At 41.5% G+C, this 20,420-nt stretch overlaps 1 protein-coding gene across 4 annotated transcripts in view; it reads right to left on the reverse strand.

Moving 5' to 3' along the window:
• Window positions 1-20,420, reverse strand: part of FSTL4 (follistatin like 4) — a 210,072-nt gene that overhangs the window by 76,646 nt on the left and 113,006 nt on the right. For all 4 annotated transcript variants that reach the window (XM_085073532.1, XM_085073530.1, XM_085073531.1 and 1 more), the window contains one exon: window positions 18,785-18,905. In XM_085073532.1, the coding sequence (XP_084929658.1) occupies window positions 18,785-18,905 (121 nt within the window). The remainder of the gene's footprint in view (window positions 1-18,784; window positions 18,906-20,420) is intronic.

The following is a 20,420-nucleotide window of genomic DNA, read 5'->3' on the forward strand; positions in this document are numbered from 1 at the left end:
CCAGAAGTTTCAGAGAAGCAGATTTCCAGCCTTCACTCTTTATTTTCTGCATGACATGACACAGAAATTATGAATGTATGGTCACACAGCACTTAGCCCTGAACAAATTTAGATGACTTAAAAATTTCAATTGACTTCCAAGAACACAGGATAGCATCAGATTGCAGTGTATAGTTTAGCTTAGTACAATAATACCCAAAGCCAGCTGGCTTTCCCAGCTCCCAGTTTTCTGTACACCATGTGAAAAACCAGGGCACAGTTCTTGCCCTGACGATCCTGTGGTGTGAAAGACCTTGCCATGTTACAACATGCACCAGTTTAACATAACTGCCTCTGTTTTATTTTTCTCTTTGAGGAAAGAAAAATATGGAAAAACAAAATAGTTTGAATTGTATTTTTATGCAAATGCAGTAAAGATAAACTCTGTGTCCTCTGTTAACATATTTCTGCTTGCCCACAGGTGTAATAAAGAGCTGACTACTGAAAGCTTTTCATGCCTCCAAGAAAAGAATAGACTGAAAGAGAAATTATTTCTCTAAACAATTCTAAGCAGTCAATTTCTTAAGCAACAATGCAAGTTCCCTCTGCCTGGAGCAACAGAGCAATACCAACAAGGCTGCAAGCTGCCACGGAGGCTGCATCAGGATTAATTATTTTGTATTACAATGTCTGGAAGTAGGGAGAGCAAAAGAATTAAATGGGACTCTATGTTTTTAGCCAGCAAGGATGCTGTTCAGCCTATTGGCTTCTGTAAGTGAAGAGGCAGCTTAAAGGAAGATGAATCTTCCTCCCTGGCCATATTTAACCTCTTCAAATCCAAATGCTCAATGATGAGCAAAGCAGAACTGAACAGTTTGAAACTAACAATGTGAAACACTGCTGTGGTGAGACATGTCTAAACCGGACTGGGTGAACTGCTTGAACGATTATTTTCAAAAATCTTTCAAGAAATAAGAACAGATGAATAATAAATATCTTGTGATAAACCATCATGTCCTACCAGGGAAAGTAAAACATGGGTTATAGCAAAGTCATTCTGCTCTGACTGTTATTACAAATTAGTACAGTGAAAAGGTAACTTAACAACAAACATCTGAATGTCTGTCTATGCTTATGAAAGAGCATCTCTCAGCACTGGAACTGAAGCAGTTTTGTTTTATCCAGCAGCAGCCCAAGGTAGGTTGACTTTGGCATCTAAGGTGATGTGAGCTCCCAAGGATGCTCCCTGCCTGTGGGAGGTTTGGCAGGACCTTCTCATCCCTGTGTTCCCCCATGTGTCTCCAGGCAGTGAGCTTATTCTTCAGTGTTCCCCTCAGCTGGGACAAAAACGCAATTTTTGCTTCCTTTTCAGTTGCTTTTAATGATATTTGGCACATCTAAAACTTTTGCCTCTCATGAAATGTGACTGAAACTAGCACACAGACCTAACAATTTTAGGGGAGGTGGGAAGGAGAGATGAAGCAAATAGCTACCTGCCAAATGCATGAAAATGATCAATACTGAAATACTGCCATCAGATCCCAGACTGAACCTTTCCAGACAGCCCATCAAGTTGGAGATGAGGGCTCCTCCCCACCTCCTGTAGGAGAGCTTGCTCAGAAAAAAAAAACAACAAAAAACCCAACCAAAACAAAAAAACCCCCTTTCCATATGCCCTTATTTGCTGTTTCCAGCCAGGTAACATGATGGAAAAAGACCCATTGTTCATACTGCCCTGACATGGCAGGTGATGTAAAGGAACATTGCTGTTTTTTAAAAAAATTCCCTACAAGGGAAGTGACAGGTGGTTCACTTCTATAAATTCAGGTTCACTGATTTAAGGGCACAGAGCCTTGGAGCACAGATGCTGCTGCATTCCCTTTCCTACCATGAGATGCTATTTTTCTGGGAGATAGTCAGGCTGGACAGTCCCATATTCTGCAGGGCAGAGTTACTCAATTCTGCCTCAGAGGTTTTTTCCACAGATCTTTTCTTCATCTTCTCCTGCTGCTGTTACAACAGGTTCAGCTGCAGAAGAGAGTGATACAGCTGCTCCCAGGTACCAGGTAACCAGGAAGATGGTTATACAGAGCTGCTGTGTTCCCAACACATGGTAAACAGTTTACTCCTTTCTATAAAAATAAACATATCTACTCTTGGAAAAAATTTCTTTCATGGTCCAGGGTCCTCTAACTTTTATAATCACAATTAGATTACTTATTGCAATGAAATGATGGCATTTAAAAAAATTGGAAAACCTGGCACCTCTGTCTTACATTGTTTTGCTGCATCTGGCAAAAGGGGGGCTTTGAGAGGAACCACCTCCAGCAAACACATTGCTTTTAAAAATCCAGAGCATGATCCTTTACCCACTTTGTAAATCACTCTTCAGCATTAGAGTCATCTCAGCTTTAAAGTTCCTCCAGTCCCTGTGTGTGATACATGAGCGTGGCTGTCTCACTTCAGAGAGAGATAAATAGTGCCTGGTGGCAGCGATTCCCCTGGACACGTGGCTCTTACAACAGCTTCAGGTGGGGACAGCAAGGTCAGATCCTGGGGAGAAGGCACTCTGAGGCACAGTGAAAATGAAGCATTCTTCAAAAGTTTCATTTGAACTAGAAGGCAGTTGGGCTTTAGCCAAGAGGGGGAAAAACTGCGCTGCTCAGCGTGAAACCCTTTGCAGCAGTGAGTGGCAATGTCCTTGTGAGGGATCTGTGTCTGCCAGGGCTGGCACTGAGCATCACTGGGCACAGCAGGAGCTCCCTGGGCCAGGGCCAGCTTCAGGCACTGGCTTTGCTTCAACTCCACTGACAGAGATCCCAAGAGCTGCCTGGTTGGGGCTGGCTGCAGGAAGGGCATCTTTATGGCTTCTGAGCTCATCTCAGGGGTGCTGAACACTATTAAAAACCCACACAACAAACACTTTTCTGCAAACTGAGAGCTTCAGTCAGACTGACCTGGCATGCAAGTTCTCCCCCTGACTGGCACCACCGCCCTATGGCACAAAGGGGAGCCTAAATCCCATTTAACAGAGGCTGATTACTCCCAATTCTAGGAAAGCATTAGGATCAGTGGAAGTGTGAAAGTGGCTATGACAGAGAAGTGGTTGATCCCTTTGCTGCACTGCATAAAAAAATATTTGGAAAAGAAATTCACAAAGATATGAAGACCAAGAAATTTCTCAGGTAGCATAATAAATAATTCCCAGTCTAAGTTTGCAATTTTAGAAATTAAATCTTAATTATAGAAATTGCAAAGAGGTTACCCATGTAGGTCTTGCTACTTCCAGAAGTTCTTCAAATTAATTTCAATGTGTTTGCTCTACAAACTTAGACTTTAACCAGTTTCTTCAGGTGATGGGTAAAGTCCAAGGAAATTTCTTGTCATTTTGATTTAACTAAAACCCTGCGATCTGACGAGATTGTGATGTTGACATTGCACCAGTGCTTAAGCATACAAAATCCTGAAGACTTTATCTAATATACGGATTAGTCTCTCCTTCACCTTGTAGAGGACACATATTCCTGCCAAGAAGCACCACTCCCACAGCTACAGACCACACAAATAAATACTCTGACCAGAAAGACCCTGTTTTTTTGCAAGGTCATTTCCACATGGCTGCCACCAACCTCCACCAGCATGGGACAGGCTACCAAGGGGATGAGCAGTTACAAGAAAATTACATCATGTGAAATCTGGATATCATTCCTGATGTGCTGCCCAACTAGTCCAGAGAAAAGAAACTCCTGAAGCACTGCCACAGCAGGGAGGTGCTGTCCATCCACTGGAGCAAGGATATCTCCCATCAGAATCCCTCCTCAGAAACCAGCAGAGCTTACAACACCTAATTCACTCAGACAGAATCCCACCATTATTTCCACCTCTAAGGCTGGTGTGGATGTGTCTAGAAAGTTTGTAGTACAGGAATGAGCAAATGTGTGACCTTTTCATGTGTAGTGCCAATGTATTTCTTTCTGTGCTGGAGAGCACAGGGACATCAGAGACAGCCCACGACCAGAGGAGGAGGAGGAGGAGGAGGAGGAGGACACAGCAAGTCCCGCAATAGATACGTTTAGAAGGATTTAAAATGGTTTCTTTCTTACTCTGGTTAGAAAGAGATCTGTGAGATATGAGACAAAAGTTACCCTTGACTTTTTCAGCTTTTCAGTGTCTATGAATTGAAGAGAGATGCTATAGGCCCTGACAGCTGAGACCCATCTGCTATTGACCCAGTATCATTTCTGAGCAGCAAAGGAAACATCTCTTAGACACCCATTGTCATCTTTTCATGAGTTATGCAAGGACGAGGCTTAGAAATACCATAATTTGCCAAAATGGGAATTGTCCATGTTCCTCATGTGCCTTAATTTGAAAACTTTTCCTGTTATTTCCACCAGAGTAGAAAGAGGCAGGTATGTTAAAAAATAGACTAGAAGGAAAAACAGAGGAAGGCAGACATGTGAAGCATGGGGGTGGAGATGCTGGTGGCCCTGGGCAGCACCTCAGGCATGGGAAAGCAGCAGGCTGGGGGATGGGATGGAATGCCACATGAGATCCCTGCTCCTGCACTTTATTAGCCTGCTTAAGGTAGGGAGGGAGTCAAAGAAATATAAATTAGCAGCTTCTGTTCTCCTCGGGCTGTTTTCCCTGCAGGGCTGTTACTGGTTTATTTATTTATTTTTAAGGCAGGCTGCCCTGGTGATCGATGACTTGCTGATTTTATGGAGTGGGCAGAAGAAATGGGTCAAAAGAGACTGCAAATATTTATAGATTGGTGAATTGTGACCCAGGAACAATTCCACTTACAAGTAAATGAGCTTTTTAAAAATGATTGAAGTTAGAGGCAGGGACAACTTCCACCAGACCAGGTTGCTCAAAGCCCAATCCAACCCAGCCTTGAGCACTTCCAGGGATGGGGCAGCCACAGCTTCTCTGTTATTCCATCTTACAACTGGAATAGCCAAAGACACTCAGAGAGTGCAGAATTTGTATTTCAAACACCAACCTGACACATGAGATAACAGATTTACAAGAAGTAACACATTTCAAAGTCAGCCACTGCTGGGTTTGATGGAGATGGGGCACATCAAGTGGGGGAAACCGTGCAGCCCCCATGGAACCTGGGACTCACCTGGGCTCTGACAGCAGAACCAGCCAGGAGATTAATCAGATAAAACATCAGCACAGCAAAATCAACTTGGTTACTCTGACTGATTCTTAGGTAATTCTTCACAAGAAAATGAAAAGAGTGAGGCTCAGACAGCACTTCCACTGTCTCTGTACAGGTGTTACAACTGCAGCATTTACTGGTCTTCTTGCAGAGACCAGCACCAGTCTCCTTCACTGCACTGAAAGAAATCTGTTAGTTCAAGCAACTTAAAATGGACTTTATCTGACAGCTTTTGAATGGAATTTTAAATTAGCTGGGCCTCGCAATCCAGTTCCTATGGGGCATTGCCCACAAAAACTAATAACAAAAGCAATAATAACCATAGGAAGTCAAATATCCCCACAAGTCGTATAACTGCTTCATAAGATATTTCAGCCTCTTCTATGAGCAACTTGCATCTATTCCTCAGAGTAAATTATCCAGTGGGCTGACATGAGACATGTAATGAAATTGCTTTGCCACTGGCCCTGTTGATTTCTTCAAAGTTTCTTTCATTATAGGAAATTAGTGGATCACTAACACTTACTAAAGCACTTTTTGATTCATGGGGTGCTTGCAAAGCCTGATGGAAGACCTGTCCCTCAGAGAGTGCCTGCACAGGAGGATGAAGGTGATGGCTCAGTGCAGTGTGGTACCAAGTCCTCTAGCCTCCCTTTTCCCTTCCCTCCTGCTTTCTCCTTCAAGGAAATTACACCTGCCAAGTCTTCTCCTGCCTAATGTTTAACAAAAGGAGAGCTGATCAATGATGGCTCAGAGCTGCTGATCCCCTCCCAAGAGCCAGAAGGATGAAGCTAACCTGCCACTCTATTTTTTGTTACTTGTAAAGCTCTTGGACACATGATGCCTGGTGCAGGGGAAATCTTTCATTCCTCAGCGTCCGCTGTTAAAAAGCTCTCACAGAGCAGGAATCCAACAGTTCATTACTTCTATCTGCTCAACAGACTTTTGACATAATTGTATTAGTGCCTCACTGCAGGGCTCGAAAAGTGAAATCTGAAAAGTAGCTTTTTGCCATTGATTTATGTGCTTGCTGAAGACCTGTTTATGTCCTGGAATACAAACCACATTATTTGCAGCTCATATAATTTGTTTAATGCATTGCGTTCAGAGGCCACCTGTGCTAATGCATCACAGCAGTAAGTGGGTTACTCTCACCATGCTTGAGAAAGAAAAAAAAAACCTATTTTCTGAGCCAAATCCTTCCCTCAATGCACTTGTTTTCACCGAATTCAAGTCAGAGGGGGTGCAAGGGAAAGGTGGAAGGGGAGAGAAGGAGAAAGTACCAGCTGCGCTCACCTGGATGGCAGCAGCCAAGTTTGTTCTTTTATGTCCTAAGCATTGCTCTCCTTCAGAGATAATGCTGGAGGGATGTGCTGCTCTCCAGAGTTCATGCATTAGCAGCCCCTCCAGCGCCCACACTCTGAATTTCTGCCATGTCAGTATGTTTTGCTATTGCCAAAAAACTCCTGCTTGGCAAAGAAAATGTATTTCCATTCTTTTCAAAAGCACTTTGACTCAGTGGGTGTCCACACAGCACTGCAAGATGAATGCACACTCTGTCCATTCTCAGCTGCTTTCATCTTCCATTCAGCTACAGTCATTGCATGTCAATGTATTAATTACCGTCCACAGTGCCTGTTCATCCTATTACACTGAGGTATTCAATAAACACTGATTAACATATTGGAGTCTTTCCATGAGTGCATCTTGGAGTGAATGGGTTCATAAAAATACATCTTAAAACAAAATAAGGAGCATAATAGCAATTCTGTAACAAATTTAGTCTCATATACATCTCATATTTTAGCAGATGATTGCTTAGCAAATTGCATTAAAAGCCACACAACTCTCTGGACCTGCCAGAAGACACATTACACCTCTGAATAGACTCCAAGCCAGTCTGCCTAGGAGACACACTTGTATTCTTTGTGCTTAATACTGCACTGAATATATACTAATGGTGAAAAAGACCAAATAATTAGTATTAGAATAAGTGGAGAAGTGCTAAAACAGCCAAAACATATGTCCATTTTATACCTTCTTAAGCCTGTAAATTACCATATGGACTGATCCAAAGGCTGGAGATGAGTTTGGTGGCTATGAGGTGAGTGTTACAGGAATTAAGGACAGATGGGGCAGACTTTTATGCTGTTTACTGTGGGAGAATCTGGCATGAACTTTATTTTGTTGCTACAATAAACTGCAGTCCCCTGAAGAGAAGGAAGGCAACAGCCTCCACTATCCATAATGACCAAATGCCACCAGCTGCTATCACTCGTTCTGAAAGAACTTTGCCTCCAGGTCCTACAGGAATGTAAGCCCTATCTACTGATGCCTGCATATCATCTACAGATATCAGGACTGATGAGTTCTTATTTGCCTATTTAGGGTAGAAAAAGGAGTTTTGGTTCCAGCCAGTTTAATCTGTTCATGAATCTGGGTTTCCCTGCTGCAGGAGGATGGGAGGTCCATGCCTCCCACCCCAGCCAAGGTGTCCTCAACAGGAAACCAAGGTGTCTTGCTGCAGAAGGAGCAGATTAAGGAAAAAGACATCAGCATTCTAAGAACAATAAAGAAATGAGACTCCTGTCCTGCCAATTAGGCCCTGAACAATGGTTATTTTTTAAGTCCACTGCTGTAAACTGCAGGAAATTGTAACTTTACACGTGGACTTACATCCGCAATAGTCATCCTCTAGAGGAACCTTTTCCCAGGCATGTAAACCACCAGGTTTTTGGGAAGATGCTGAGTAGCAGGAAACACAACATGTCATTCTGTTTCACCAATAAACATTAACAAATGCTTTTTCTCCAGCTCCCAGTTTTGTTACAGTCATTCAAGAGGGCTATGCTAATGGACAGGTTAAATACCAAAACCAGCATTCAGCCTGGACCAGCAGCAGCAGGATGCATTTCCTCTCATCATACTGCTAAGAGCTCCATGCACAGCTCCTGAATTTTCCTGGCAGAGATAATATCTTTTTCTCCACCCCAGCAATGGGTTCCTTTAATCAAAAGCCTTTTGGGGGTAAGCAGAATGTAAAAGGGAGACATTTGTGCAGCAAAATTTTTGTAAGTCTAACTAGAAGAACTTTCAAATAATAGCTGTGAGACTTCCTATTAAAATATGCATATACATGTATTAAATATATGCATGTATTGCTGTAAGGTTGGACTTGATGATCTTGAAGGTCTTTTCCAACCTTAATGATTACATGGAAAACAAACAACTCAGTGACAGTCCCTGACTTTGGCCATTAAGCATCAGGACTGGTGACAGCTCTTGGGTTTTCACAGATCAGGGTCAAACAAACTTTGGGGATTTTCGCCCCTACATGTGGACACCAGGACAGCACCCCTGGATGCACATGGAGCTTCAGCTTCAGGGTGTGATGGATGACTCCATTTTTGGTATCCCCAAAGAGTGGAGAAAGCTGTATTTTCTCCACGATTACAGTGAAGCATGAATGACATGGAGAACCAGGTCACAGAGCCAGACAGGAGAACAAAACCACAGGAAGAGTCTGTCTGGGCAGTGTCTTTCAGGAAAAACTTCAAAATCAGTCTGTATCTAAAAGCAGTTCTAGCAGCCATCAGACCAGAGCCCTGTCCTGCCACTACAGGAAATCAGGATGTGAGACAACCCTGATAAACACAGTTCATGTCAAAATACATTCTGAAAGGGTATTTGAAATGTTACCCTGGTCTTTCAAGCTCTCAGTTCTCTCATTTAATTTCATATTTAAAAAGTGTATAAATACCCTAAGGAATCCCAGGGTGAGGATATTTTCTCTCTTTTCCCCCCCACTCCTTTTTGGTGCTTTGCTGTGCAGTCATTGTCATTCCCACTCCCTGTTCCATCACCCGCTGCACTCTATCACACTCCAGCAGTTCTGGGGGCTGTGGTCCATAGTGCTACGTGGTGCTACACATCAGTGCTGGGTTTCAGCTGGCCACAGAGCAGGACATTGTGCCTAGTGCTTCAGTGGCCAGAACAGGACCTGTGACCTTTACTAACACATTATTCAGGTTTGTATGATGAACAGAATGACAAATTATAAAGGGACATCTGTTTTTTCCCCTTCTGTTAAATGATGATCACAAGTTACTTCTCTAAGCAGCAAGTTTATAATAACACTGCTGGAATATCAGTGCCTGGACTGTGGGGAAAGCTACAGGATCTGAGTGTGGCATAAAGCATGAGTTCAGTAGTGCCTGTACTTGTTTGCAAAAAGAGAAACAAAAATTCTGCAGCTGAATTTTATGTACTGCAGATGGAAAAGTTGACAGCAGGAATAGTGCTTGGGAGGCACAGCAGGGCTGAACTCCCCATTATTTACGTCTATTGATGGTTCTTGATATTCTTTCTGAAGTTTTGATCATCAAGAATCTTGAGAACAAGCTTTTTATGCTGGTGCTAAAGGCAGATATTAGCAACAGCTGAGTTTCACCTCAAATCCTGATGCCACTGAAGCATCTCTGAAGCTTTTTACTTTTCTCTAAAGGCTAGCACCCTTTTTTATTCTTTTTGGAAGTATTAAAGCAGAACCAACCTTTGAGTTCAGCTTATCCAATTTCCCACTGCTATTTTTAAAAAAAGTTTCTATCTGGGCATTCTGGATTTGTCAAGGAGATTTTCTCCTGTGAAGAACATGAAATAAAAGCATCTCAGCTGTGGCTCTCCATAAATTGTATCACTGCACTGGGGATATGTACTGTACTCAATAATTTTCTGATGGCTGCTCTGGCATTTTGATTACCAAATTAGCACTGCAGCTCTGTAGTGCTGTACAATGTCAATAAAGTCTGTCCTAAATGAACTAGGAACTGCCTGATGGACAGATCTCTGAAAGCATTTTTCACAGGGATCCATTCAAATGGGGCTGTTTCTAGAGCCATCCAAAGCCCAAATCTGTTCAACATCTCCACTGAGATCTGCAATGAACACAGAAATTCTAGCTGACACTTTGGACACCTGAAAGTGATGGAAAGTAGGACTGATGTGTTGAGCTTTTTAAGTTGGCCAGTAACCTGCATCCCTGTAAAACACAGCAGTTTAACATGCATAAAATTATATATAAACAGTGACCACACAGCCAGGAACAAGGAAAGCAGGGCAGAACTAGGAAATGGAAACCAGATGAGGTCACTAATCCTGGGGAAAGGGTTAGTAAGTGACAAAACACACAACAGGAGCATGATCCCTGTCTGGATGGTGAGGAAAGGTAATATGGGAGAGGAAGGGTAATAAAGGAAGTTTTACCCTCTGTACCAAGTCTGGTCGGACTGAGGCTGTGTTAGGTAATTTTTTTTTTTAATATATTACAGAATGTTTTTGTAGGTCTTACAAACTATGAATCTGCTCAACCAGTGGAAGAAAAGATGAAGAACATGTAAATGGAGAAACAATTCAAAGCATCCATGAGGTGCCTGAAAGGGCAGAGAGACCATCCCAGCAGCTCTCCTCAGAGGAAGGCAGATTTTGAAAGGAAAATATCCAGCAATTACCCTGGAAATACAGGGAGAGAAAACAAGAAAGAAGAGGAAAGCTGCAGCTAAAATGTTCTAGACTGTGTGTAATAAAATATCTAGGAAAGATTGTTCAGGATGCTACCATCTCATGCCTTTGACTTCATGTAAAGTCTTGGGCATTTGAACTATAATTTTGGGCATTTTTAACTAAACGACATTTTTGCTTCATGGCAATATTGCATTTGCTTCAAAAATTCTGCAGAAAATACAGATTATGACTGAAAAGTAAAAAAAAAAAAAAAACAAAAACCAAACACGTCAACCAACCAACCAACCAACCCAAAAACCCCCCAAAAAACAACACAGAAAGTTTTGGTGCAATTTTCACTGAGAAGTGGCCTCTGGTTTTGCAAGACCATAAGGAAGGCATTGGAACAACTGCAATTCTTCATTCCCAGCTCATAGAAAGTGAAAATTATACTTTTTAGATTCTTAACTACATGACTTGAAGGTGCACAGAGAATCATTTAGGCTGGAAAAGTCCCCTAAAATCAAGTCCAACTGTTACCCCAGCACTGCCAAGGCCACTACTGAACCATGTCCCCAAGTTCCATATCTAACCATTTGTTAAATGGTTGATGGTGACTCAACATGTGTGTCTAGGACTGTCAGCCATCCTATGATTTCACCAATATTTGTATTTGCTCTTCACTGACATAATTTTGTGTCTGCAAGGAACCCAAAATACTATTACTTGTGCATGTGAAATTGCTTCAGTGAGCATTGTCGGTGCAGATCAAATAATTTTTTGAGAAATGGTATTTGCCTAGTTTATGCGCCAGCGAGTCACTCATAAATACTTATAAATATTTAAATATTTCAGTCCTGCAAGAGTGTGTGTAGACATTTGATATGGTTTGTACTACATCACCTCTGAAGCACTACTCCACATGGCAATTTCTTGCATTTAAAACCAAGATTAACAAATCAATGCACCCTGAAAAACATTTTAAGATCAACAGTACATTGTCTTCTAGTGAGTTTTCTTTGCAATTTGTAGACAATGGATTTCCAATAACAACGTGTAATTAAATCACTTTCTCTTACTCAGTTGTTGCATATTAGGCCTGTTGACATTTTGCAGATGGTATCTTTGGAAATGAGAGATATGAACAAGGGGGAATGGCTTTAAATGGAAAGATCCTGAATTTAGATTAGATATTAGGAGGAAATTCTTCCTTGTGAGGGTGATGAGGCCCTGGCACAGGTTGCCCAGAAAAGCTGTGGATATCCCATCTCTGGAAGTGTCCAAGGCCAGGTTGGATGGGGCTTGGAGCAGCCTGGGATAGTGGAAGGTGTCCCTGTGGCAGTGGTTTGGGACAAGAGGAGGTTAAGGTCCCTCCCAGCCCAAACCATGCTGTGATTCCCTATTTGAAAGAATACTGCAGCTTGGCAATTGACACTTGAGTGTGCTGATTCTGACATGGAAACAGCCAAACCAGTGTCAAGGACCCTCCCTGGCTTCCCTAAAAAAACCTGGTCTCAATTCTTGACCAAAAAACATGAAACCACAATCATTCTAACCACATCTATGTCTACTATTAGTTCTGCTAAAATTTTATTTTAGGAGAATCTCTTAATTGAAGCCATGATGCCAAAATATATAAAGTGGGTAGAGTACAAAGCTGAGCAGCAACCCTGGTTAAATGAATTAATGTCTGGGCTGAACATGGAAACATTTCTCTTTTTAGCCCAAGGCAAAACCATGTCCCTCTCTCCACTGGCAAGTATGCATCCATATGCAATGTAACTATCCTTGATCTGAGCACTTTTAACTTTTTCCGTGGAACCACATTTTAGCTTTTGAAGCCTTTTTGCTTAGATTAAACTTGTCTTTCTTGCTACAAATTAATTCTGATTTTTTTCTTCTTCAGAGAAAACAGCTTTAGCTTTGTTCAAAACGCAGCAAAACAATTGAGACTACACAACAAACCTGATTCTGACAGCTGTTTTGGGGAGCTGCAAACAATGCAGGGCACATTGCTGGAGCCCCAAGATATATTTTAGACTTGAAGTGCAAAAGGTTTTCACAATGAGAAGAGCTTTAAAAGACAGAAAAAGAAATCAACCTTTTTCTTAGCGGAATGTGTTTCTTTGATAGCAAGAGAGGAAAAAAAGAAGGAAAAAAAGAAAATCCAAGCAAGAAAATTTTCCACATTCATGAAATAGCTACCCACTAAAATGCAGTACGGATGAACTCTCTGTGATATCCCCAGCTGAGGCATCCTACCAGCAAAAATTACATTTCCAGGTGTAGCAGGATCATTCCTAATGCTCAAATCAGGCAGCTCACACTGCATTTATGAGCGAGGCAAGGAGTTAGGTGCTTCTGAAAACGACCTAAAAATCAAAACATATTGAGCAGGGAGATCTCAGAAGCTGATCAAAGGTACCTCCATCCTGGAGAGCGAGCCCAGAGCTCAGCCTTGCCAGTCATGAGCCTTTGGGCACTCTGCCCTGTGCTGAGCTGCTGTGTCTGCCTCCAACACACCACTGCCAGCTTCAGTCTCAAAATGCCTAAAAGCCCTGCACGGGGTCATCGCTCAGCTCTGGGAATGCTGGTGACAAAATGCTCTGGCAGTGATTTGGGTCCTTGTTGGGTTTCCCCGTCATCCCTGTCCACCCAGCTGCCACATCCTGCAGGAATCAAGCTGAATAGTCTTCAATTTCTGCTTTTTCCCTTGTTTTTTTTTGTTTTTTTTTTTTTTTTTGCTTTTAGTTTTGTTTCTGCTATAAGATTGCATTATTAAATTAGTATTAATATACTAATAACGATAATAGTAACAGTAACAATAATAATAATGTTACCACTACTACTAAATACCCAATAAATTGCCTTCATCCTCAGTACCTCACCTGCACACCATTCCTCAAGGCAATCAGGAATGGGCTGCTTTGGCCAGCTAAGGGAAACCTCATTTCTTTCCCGAGTAGCTCCTCTAACACTGCCTCCAACCAAACACAGAGGCCGTCGCTCCCCTGCTTGCTCAGCCGTGTTTGAAGTTTGGATATCACATCGCTCACAGGAGAAGCAATCAATGCTGGTAAGCTAATGAATTATTTCCAAGTTTGTACCAATATCTGCAGCAACATGAAAGAAAAATCACATACCAGGGAGATTACAGTGGGAGAGGCAGAGCATGGGGCACAAACTGTCAATATTTCAGGACTATGATTTGATTCTGTAGATAACTGTTGCTACAACATTGCTTAAGAAAACACTGCAAGCAAAACATTTTATCTCACAATATACTTGTCCAATATAATTATCTGGGCTGGACCAATCCAGCTGGAAGGAAATAGCAACAAACACCTGACCCTACGTGCTGTGCCATCAAGAACAGCTTCATAAATAAACACTTCATCTGAACATGGATTTTACAGGTGCAATTGCTGCTGGAACAGCTGGCTTGCCACATGTACGTGGAGTGCATATATATATATATATATATACACATACACCCATATATACATATATATATATATATATATATATATACACAAAAATAGCAAATAGGGGTGTTTGTTTTCCTCAAACAGTATTTATTTACCATTATCACCTTGCTTATTATGAGATCATAGAGTTGGATATGCTGATATATCTATTGAGAACAGATACACTGCTGAAAGCTCCTTCCTCACTCAACATCCTCCTCTCCCACTTGACCCCACAAGCTCCTTTTTATGTTTCATTCCCTGTTTCCCAATGCAGAGCTTTGCTTTTCACGGGTCAGCACCAATCACCACAATTTTGGGACAATTAAAAGCTGTGCTCTAAAGTAGTTTCTAGTGAATCAGAAACATTCAGAACTCAAAAATAGAACTGTCTTATACTCCACACTTCTAATGAGCCTCTGGAGGATGGTGGAGGAGTCAGGGATGGATTGCTCCCTCCTCCACACCACACGGCTGTGGGGAATACAGCTCCTGGAGATTTTAGGATCACTGCAGTAAATCTGGAGTGAGTCCAGCGCTGCTTCTCTGCATTGGCAGTGATTTACCTGACACCCATGCCCAACCCAAGCTCTCAATTCATTTTTTCATTCAAATTCTCTCTGGTTTCCCAGTCCCCAGGGGCAATGCTGGGAGAGCCCCAGGGCTGGCACCATCCACCCTCCCTGGCTGTTATCCAGCATGTCCCTGACCTCCTGCTGAAAGTGTTTATATCTCATTTTCATATTTCTTCCTTGTGCTTTTTTGGTTGATATTAATGACAGGTAAAAGAAGAAAGATCTGACCTAAAACAGAATCAGGAACGAAAGAAAACTCCTTTTAAAGAGTCTAAGAGGAAGTTTAAGAGAAGAGCACATTGATCCTGCAGCTGCTGCTGCATTCATTCCTGCATGGAAAACGTCCCTACTAAACAATATTTGTGTTGTTTACATAACAATATATCCATAGATGACAACATGTCTCTCATCTTAGAAAAACAGCAATTTTCTGTCTACAAGTAACTTACATGCAGAAGACCATGACAAATAATGACTGGACTGAAAAAAAAATTCAGAATTTTTCTTTCAAACTCCCTTTGTAGGTTGTTTTGCTCCAGATATAACATCAGGAGAGTACTTTAATGGGCCATGAGCTAGAATTTAAGGGGATTTTATGGTTGGTTTAATAACTCCTTATTAGCTAAACAATGTTTTCAGGATAAAGACATTTTGCTGGAATGCATGTTTTCCTTCTCCCTGACGTTATCTGTATTACAAATTGACCTGTCCATATTGATGATGATGATCATACAGATCTAGAAGATTACACAGATTTCTTTTTCTTGAGCTGGCCTTCCACATCTGCCAAGCTGCCACTTGCCCACTAGGGAAGATAACAGGAATGCCAGAAGTCACATGCCTAATTCTAATGACCTCCAGTCAGATACAGTTCCAGAAGTTACATCCAAAAACCACTCATCTGAGCATTCTTAAAAGTATGACTCAGCTGGCTGATGTGCTTGCCAACTCACCAGACTACCTCCATGCTGATTAATTAGATGCATGCACTGCTTTAGCTCTTATGACAGCTAAGCCCTTCATTTATTACTCATTTATTGAATCTTCGTGACAACTTAAAGAACAGACAACAGACAAATATACTTTCTAGTACTCTATTTTTGGCATGTGAGAAATCTTAAGATCATCACATCAAAAATTATATTTTTTAATTATGGTCCTGAGACTCCTTATCTAATAAAAATTTATTAATGAGTAATTAGGAGACACCTACAAGTGGTTCTTACCAGAGCTGCCAGGAGAGTCTTTCATCTGTCTCAGGCACTACTTGTGTATGATTAAGGCAATTTGAAGAGTTGACACTTTAATCTTGTTTTAACATATATTTCTAGTCATCCTCACAGATGCAAGAAAACTCTTAACAGTTCTATTCTTGGGATTATGGAACAAAAGAACTTTCAGAAAATCAGAAGAAAGATGATAGGTTTAGAAGGAAGGCCACTATTTCTGTCCATAATCCAAAACTGTGCATTAGAATGTGTATGAAAATTATTAGCATGGTTAGAAATTATGACTAAAAATAACAGCTATTAGATGTAGTACTGGTAAAACCACATTTCAGAAAATATAAGATGTTGGATTTCTCTCATCCACGCACTTTTCATTCATTAACTGATGATCAACAAGATGGGGAAGAAAAATTCCCTTTGAGGCCCTGAGGGTCTTAGAGAGAGGATAGGTCAAGGGAAAGCAAGAGACACACACGGAGTGAGAGAAAGAGACCATTTTGTGGCCCTGTGAGTTACAGCAAGGCCACAAGGCTCTCTAAAATGAAATGCAACTTCTAATGCAGCACAAGAATGACAAATTGGGAAGCTCTTCACATTATCAAGGTCATCTTCAAGCCTTTCCAACACTCCGACACTCCACCAGAGCAGAGAGCACCAAAACGGATGTGACAGAGTTTTTGAGAGGCTAAATTAGATTGAGGCTTTCTGATGTCACTGAATTCTGGTAATTATGTTACTCAGCTTGCTGAGCAGCCATGCCCATATCTTGCTGCCAGCCTGTGGCAGCCACAATTCATGGCTTGGGTGAACTTCAAGCAACAAAAGGATCTCTCTAATGGGCAAAAACCAGGAGAAATGTGCAGGATGCTGTACCTTTAAAGTACTGCTGCCAGCCAAATTCCGACTCACAGCAAAGCAGAAATCTTATAAACAAAATTTTCATAAACTGAAGTGTGCCCTTAAGTGTTTGAAGTATTTTTGTGATTTTTTTCCCTATATCATTTAATAAAGGAAAAAAAATATACTTCAACCAGGCACTAATTTTGCTTCAGGGTTCCCCAAAATTTCAAAAGTTGCAAGTAATGAACATTGGTTTTAAATTAAGAGTTGATGAGCCATTATCTGCTCTTGATAAAAGTGGGGATTCTGGGAAAACTGAAAATGGAGAAGTCAGTCTGATTTTCAGGTTCAGATGGTGAGCAATTCTGTTCATATAAAAAATCCCTTTTGACAAACAGTCATTGTTACACCTTATGTTTTGTTACAGTAGTTTTGCAGTTTATCAATACTGTCTCTAGTAATTGGCTAATATTTTGTACTTGTCTTATTTTCATTGCCTACTTAAAATTCACTGAACCAAAAACCCATAGAAACAATTCTTGGAATTTAGGTTCAAGTTGATATGACTTTGAGAACCCATTGATCCACATATGCTCCCAAATAACTGCATGTCAAGCCTTTATAGCTGGGTTAATACACTTTATGCCTTCTTAATGTATGAGATTTTATGTTTTAGTGTATATCTGCTACTTTGAGTGTGCTGTGTTGAATTAAATGCATGTGTGGTTCAAACAGGTCTAGGGTGACAACTGGGGCTAATCTTAAAGCACTTTACACAGCCTTCCAATATTTCAAGGGGGCCTACAGGACAGCTGAAGAGGGACTTTTGACAATGGCATGGTGTGATAGGACAAGAGTGGTTTCAAACTGACAGAGAGCAGGATTAGATTGGATATTTTTTGAAGAAATTCCTCCCTGTGAGGGTGATGAGGCCCTGGCACAGGTTGCCCAGAGAAGCTGTGGCTGCCCCAGGATCCCTGGGAGTGTCCAAGGCCAGGTTGGATGGGACTTGGAGCAACCTGGGGTAGTGGAAGGTGTCCCTGCCCATGGCAGAGGGATGGAACTCGATGATCTTTAACGTCCCTTCCAACCCAAACTGTTCTGTGATTATTATCTACAGTTGGGGTTTTTTAATGAAAGCTGTAAATCAAGAAAACACACATCACCCTCTTTAGAAAAGAATCCAGCTTAAGAGTAACCAGCTTGTTATTGGCCCTTTCCCTGCACTCAACAGTCAATGACTGAATCCTGCTTCAGTTTTAACCACACTGTGTTAACCACACCCAAGTTCTCTGTAGCTCTCTATGCTGATTATCAGATAACCCTGGCCATTTCTTTTTTTCTTTAGCATCCCAAAGGAACAGGCATCAGTGCAAATTTCTATCACCCAGGTGAAGAAGACAGTGTGGGCCTTTTCCAGGAAAGGACTTCAACAAATGCTTCACTAAAGCAAGAACATAAATTTATGAAAATAAATGGGATAACGCAAGTATTTATTATAAACCACTGCTTAAGTAGCCATGTGATCCCCAGATCCCTGCTGAGACACGTATCAAGATTACACACTGTAATACACTTATTAACATGGAAACAAAATGCAGGAAACACAATTCCCAGGCAAAATACTCGGTACAACACCTTCCCCATGGCAAACTAACTCATATTACCACAGGACCTTTGGACAGGTTTCCATAATGTTTTCTCAGGGTTACTCAAACTACATCCCCAGGCTTACAGACCTGGCCAGGCCACCATCACTCCCCTGCCATCAATGAGAAGCACAACCAAATACAGAGGAAAACAACAAACCCAACACACCTGTACCAACCTCCTGCCTCATGCTCACCCTGTGGAGCACAGCCACCTCTGGAAACAAGCCTTCAACAGTGTTCTCATGGAATTAGAGACAAAAAGGGATTGTCTTCCCTAACCATGTCTGGGAAGACAACAGTGCCCTCAGAGATATTGCCAAGCTTTGAACACCCAGGGCAGAGCAGAGCAGAGCAGAGCAGAGCAGGGACTCACGGAAGGCTGTGTAGAGCTCCTGCAGGGTCAGGCGGCCGTCGTTGTTGTAATCATCAAACCGGAGAAGGTCTTCGAGTGTGCAATGCAACAAATCATCTTCCAGCTCCTCCTTCTTCATCAACTGCAGCAAAGAGAACAGCTGATCTTACATGTAATGTAAAGCTACAGTAAAGCTACACACTGCTGGCCTGGCTCACCTGGCAGATTTTCCATTAAATGACCTTTGGGGAGATATTTGTATATATACAGACAGATACATGTTATCATATCTATCATTACATATTTTCTTTCTATCAAGATACTCATATTCCTGCAGCACTTCATGGACCATGGGCTGATGAGCCTCTTCCTTCACCAGCAGCACAGAAATGCATTCTCACCTTGAAAATGGACCGAAAAATAAATATTCAACAGGGAAAAAGGAAAGTCTGCTTCTCCTCTCTCTGCTGTAAGTAAGGACAAAATTGTATTCCCTGCTTTTAGGACTAAAATAGGCAACAGTGGATGGTGTGCTCAACATTAATGTGCTTTTCCAGCCCCTGACAGTTTGTTTCTTTTGTTTTCTCAACATTTCATTTGGGTTACCTGAATTTATTGGAGAACATGAAGAAAACTGCTGAAATGTTGCATCTTCCAGACAGGAAAGCTTTTTCCTGTAGGCCAGGGACTCTTTTATTTACTATTGTAGTCTTGGCCCATTATGTTGAAGCAATTTAAAATAATAATGCTAAAAAAATCACCCTTCACCTAGCAAGTAAAAAATATTCAATAAAAGTGAGATCAACCATAACTTCCAAGATCAATCCTCTAAAGATGGAATTTTCCCTTTGTCTACCCTTTGTATTGAAAATTGATTAACTTTTCGTAAGACTGACAAGTTTTTACTAGTCCTTTTGATTTAATGTCAGGAAACAAAACCAGTGCAAAACACTTCAGCTGTGACACACTTAGTAGATTTATGAATCTGACTTTAAAATACATTAATTATTTAAATGGAAATAACATTCCAATTACCACCATCGTTAATAGCCTTATACATCCATGGTTGCAAAACTACATGGGAATTTCACTGTTGGGTCCAGAGGGAAAATACTGGATAGAGTCTACCAGCAGAAAGGAGGCAAAACAGCTCCAAACAGAAGGGGATGGGCCACCTGTGGAATTTTTTTTGCTCAAAGCAATTCTGTTATGGAGAACAAACAAATGGGTACTGCATTGATCAAGGTCCATCACCCCTGGAGAGACTCTACTTCCAGTTGCTCCTTTGGGGTGAATCCCTCTGCAATGAGCCTCCTAAAGATCCACCTCCAGGTCTTAAAAATTACATTTTTCTGCAGCAGTGTACGTTACCTGCCTTGAGCTTTTCCTTGCAGACAAGGTTATAGTGCACGACAGACTATTTTTCTTTTAAATAAAACAAAGCAAAGGCACAGCATCAGCTCATCTAGCAGTCAGAGGGAACAAGATCTCACTGCATCACGTTCAACTCAGCTTCCTCTGCCCACGGGCAATGAAATTCCCATCTTTGGGGGAAATTTAAAGTTGCAGAGAGCTTCAAAATAGAGAGCAATCACAAATCAATCACAAGTCTACCTAATGAGGCAAGAAAAGGTCTGTTAAAACTATAACCTGGGTA

Source organism: Lichenostomus cassidix, chromosome 13 (genome assembly GCF_008360975.1).
Source record: "Lichenostomus cassidix isolate B80296 chromosome 13, HeHo_3.0, whole genome shotgun sequence".
NCBI lineage: Eukaryota > Metazoa > Chordata > Aves > Passeriformes > Meliphagidae > Lichenostomus > Lichenostomus cassidix.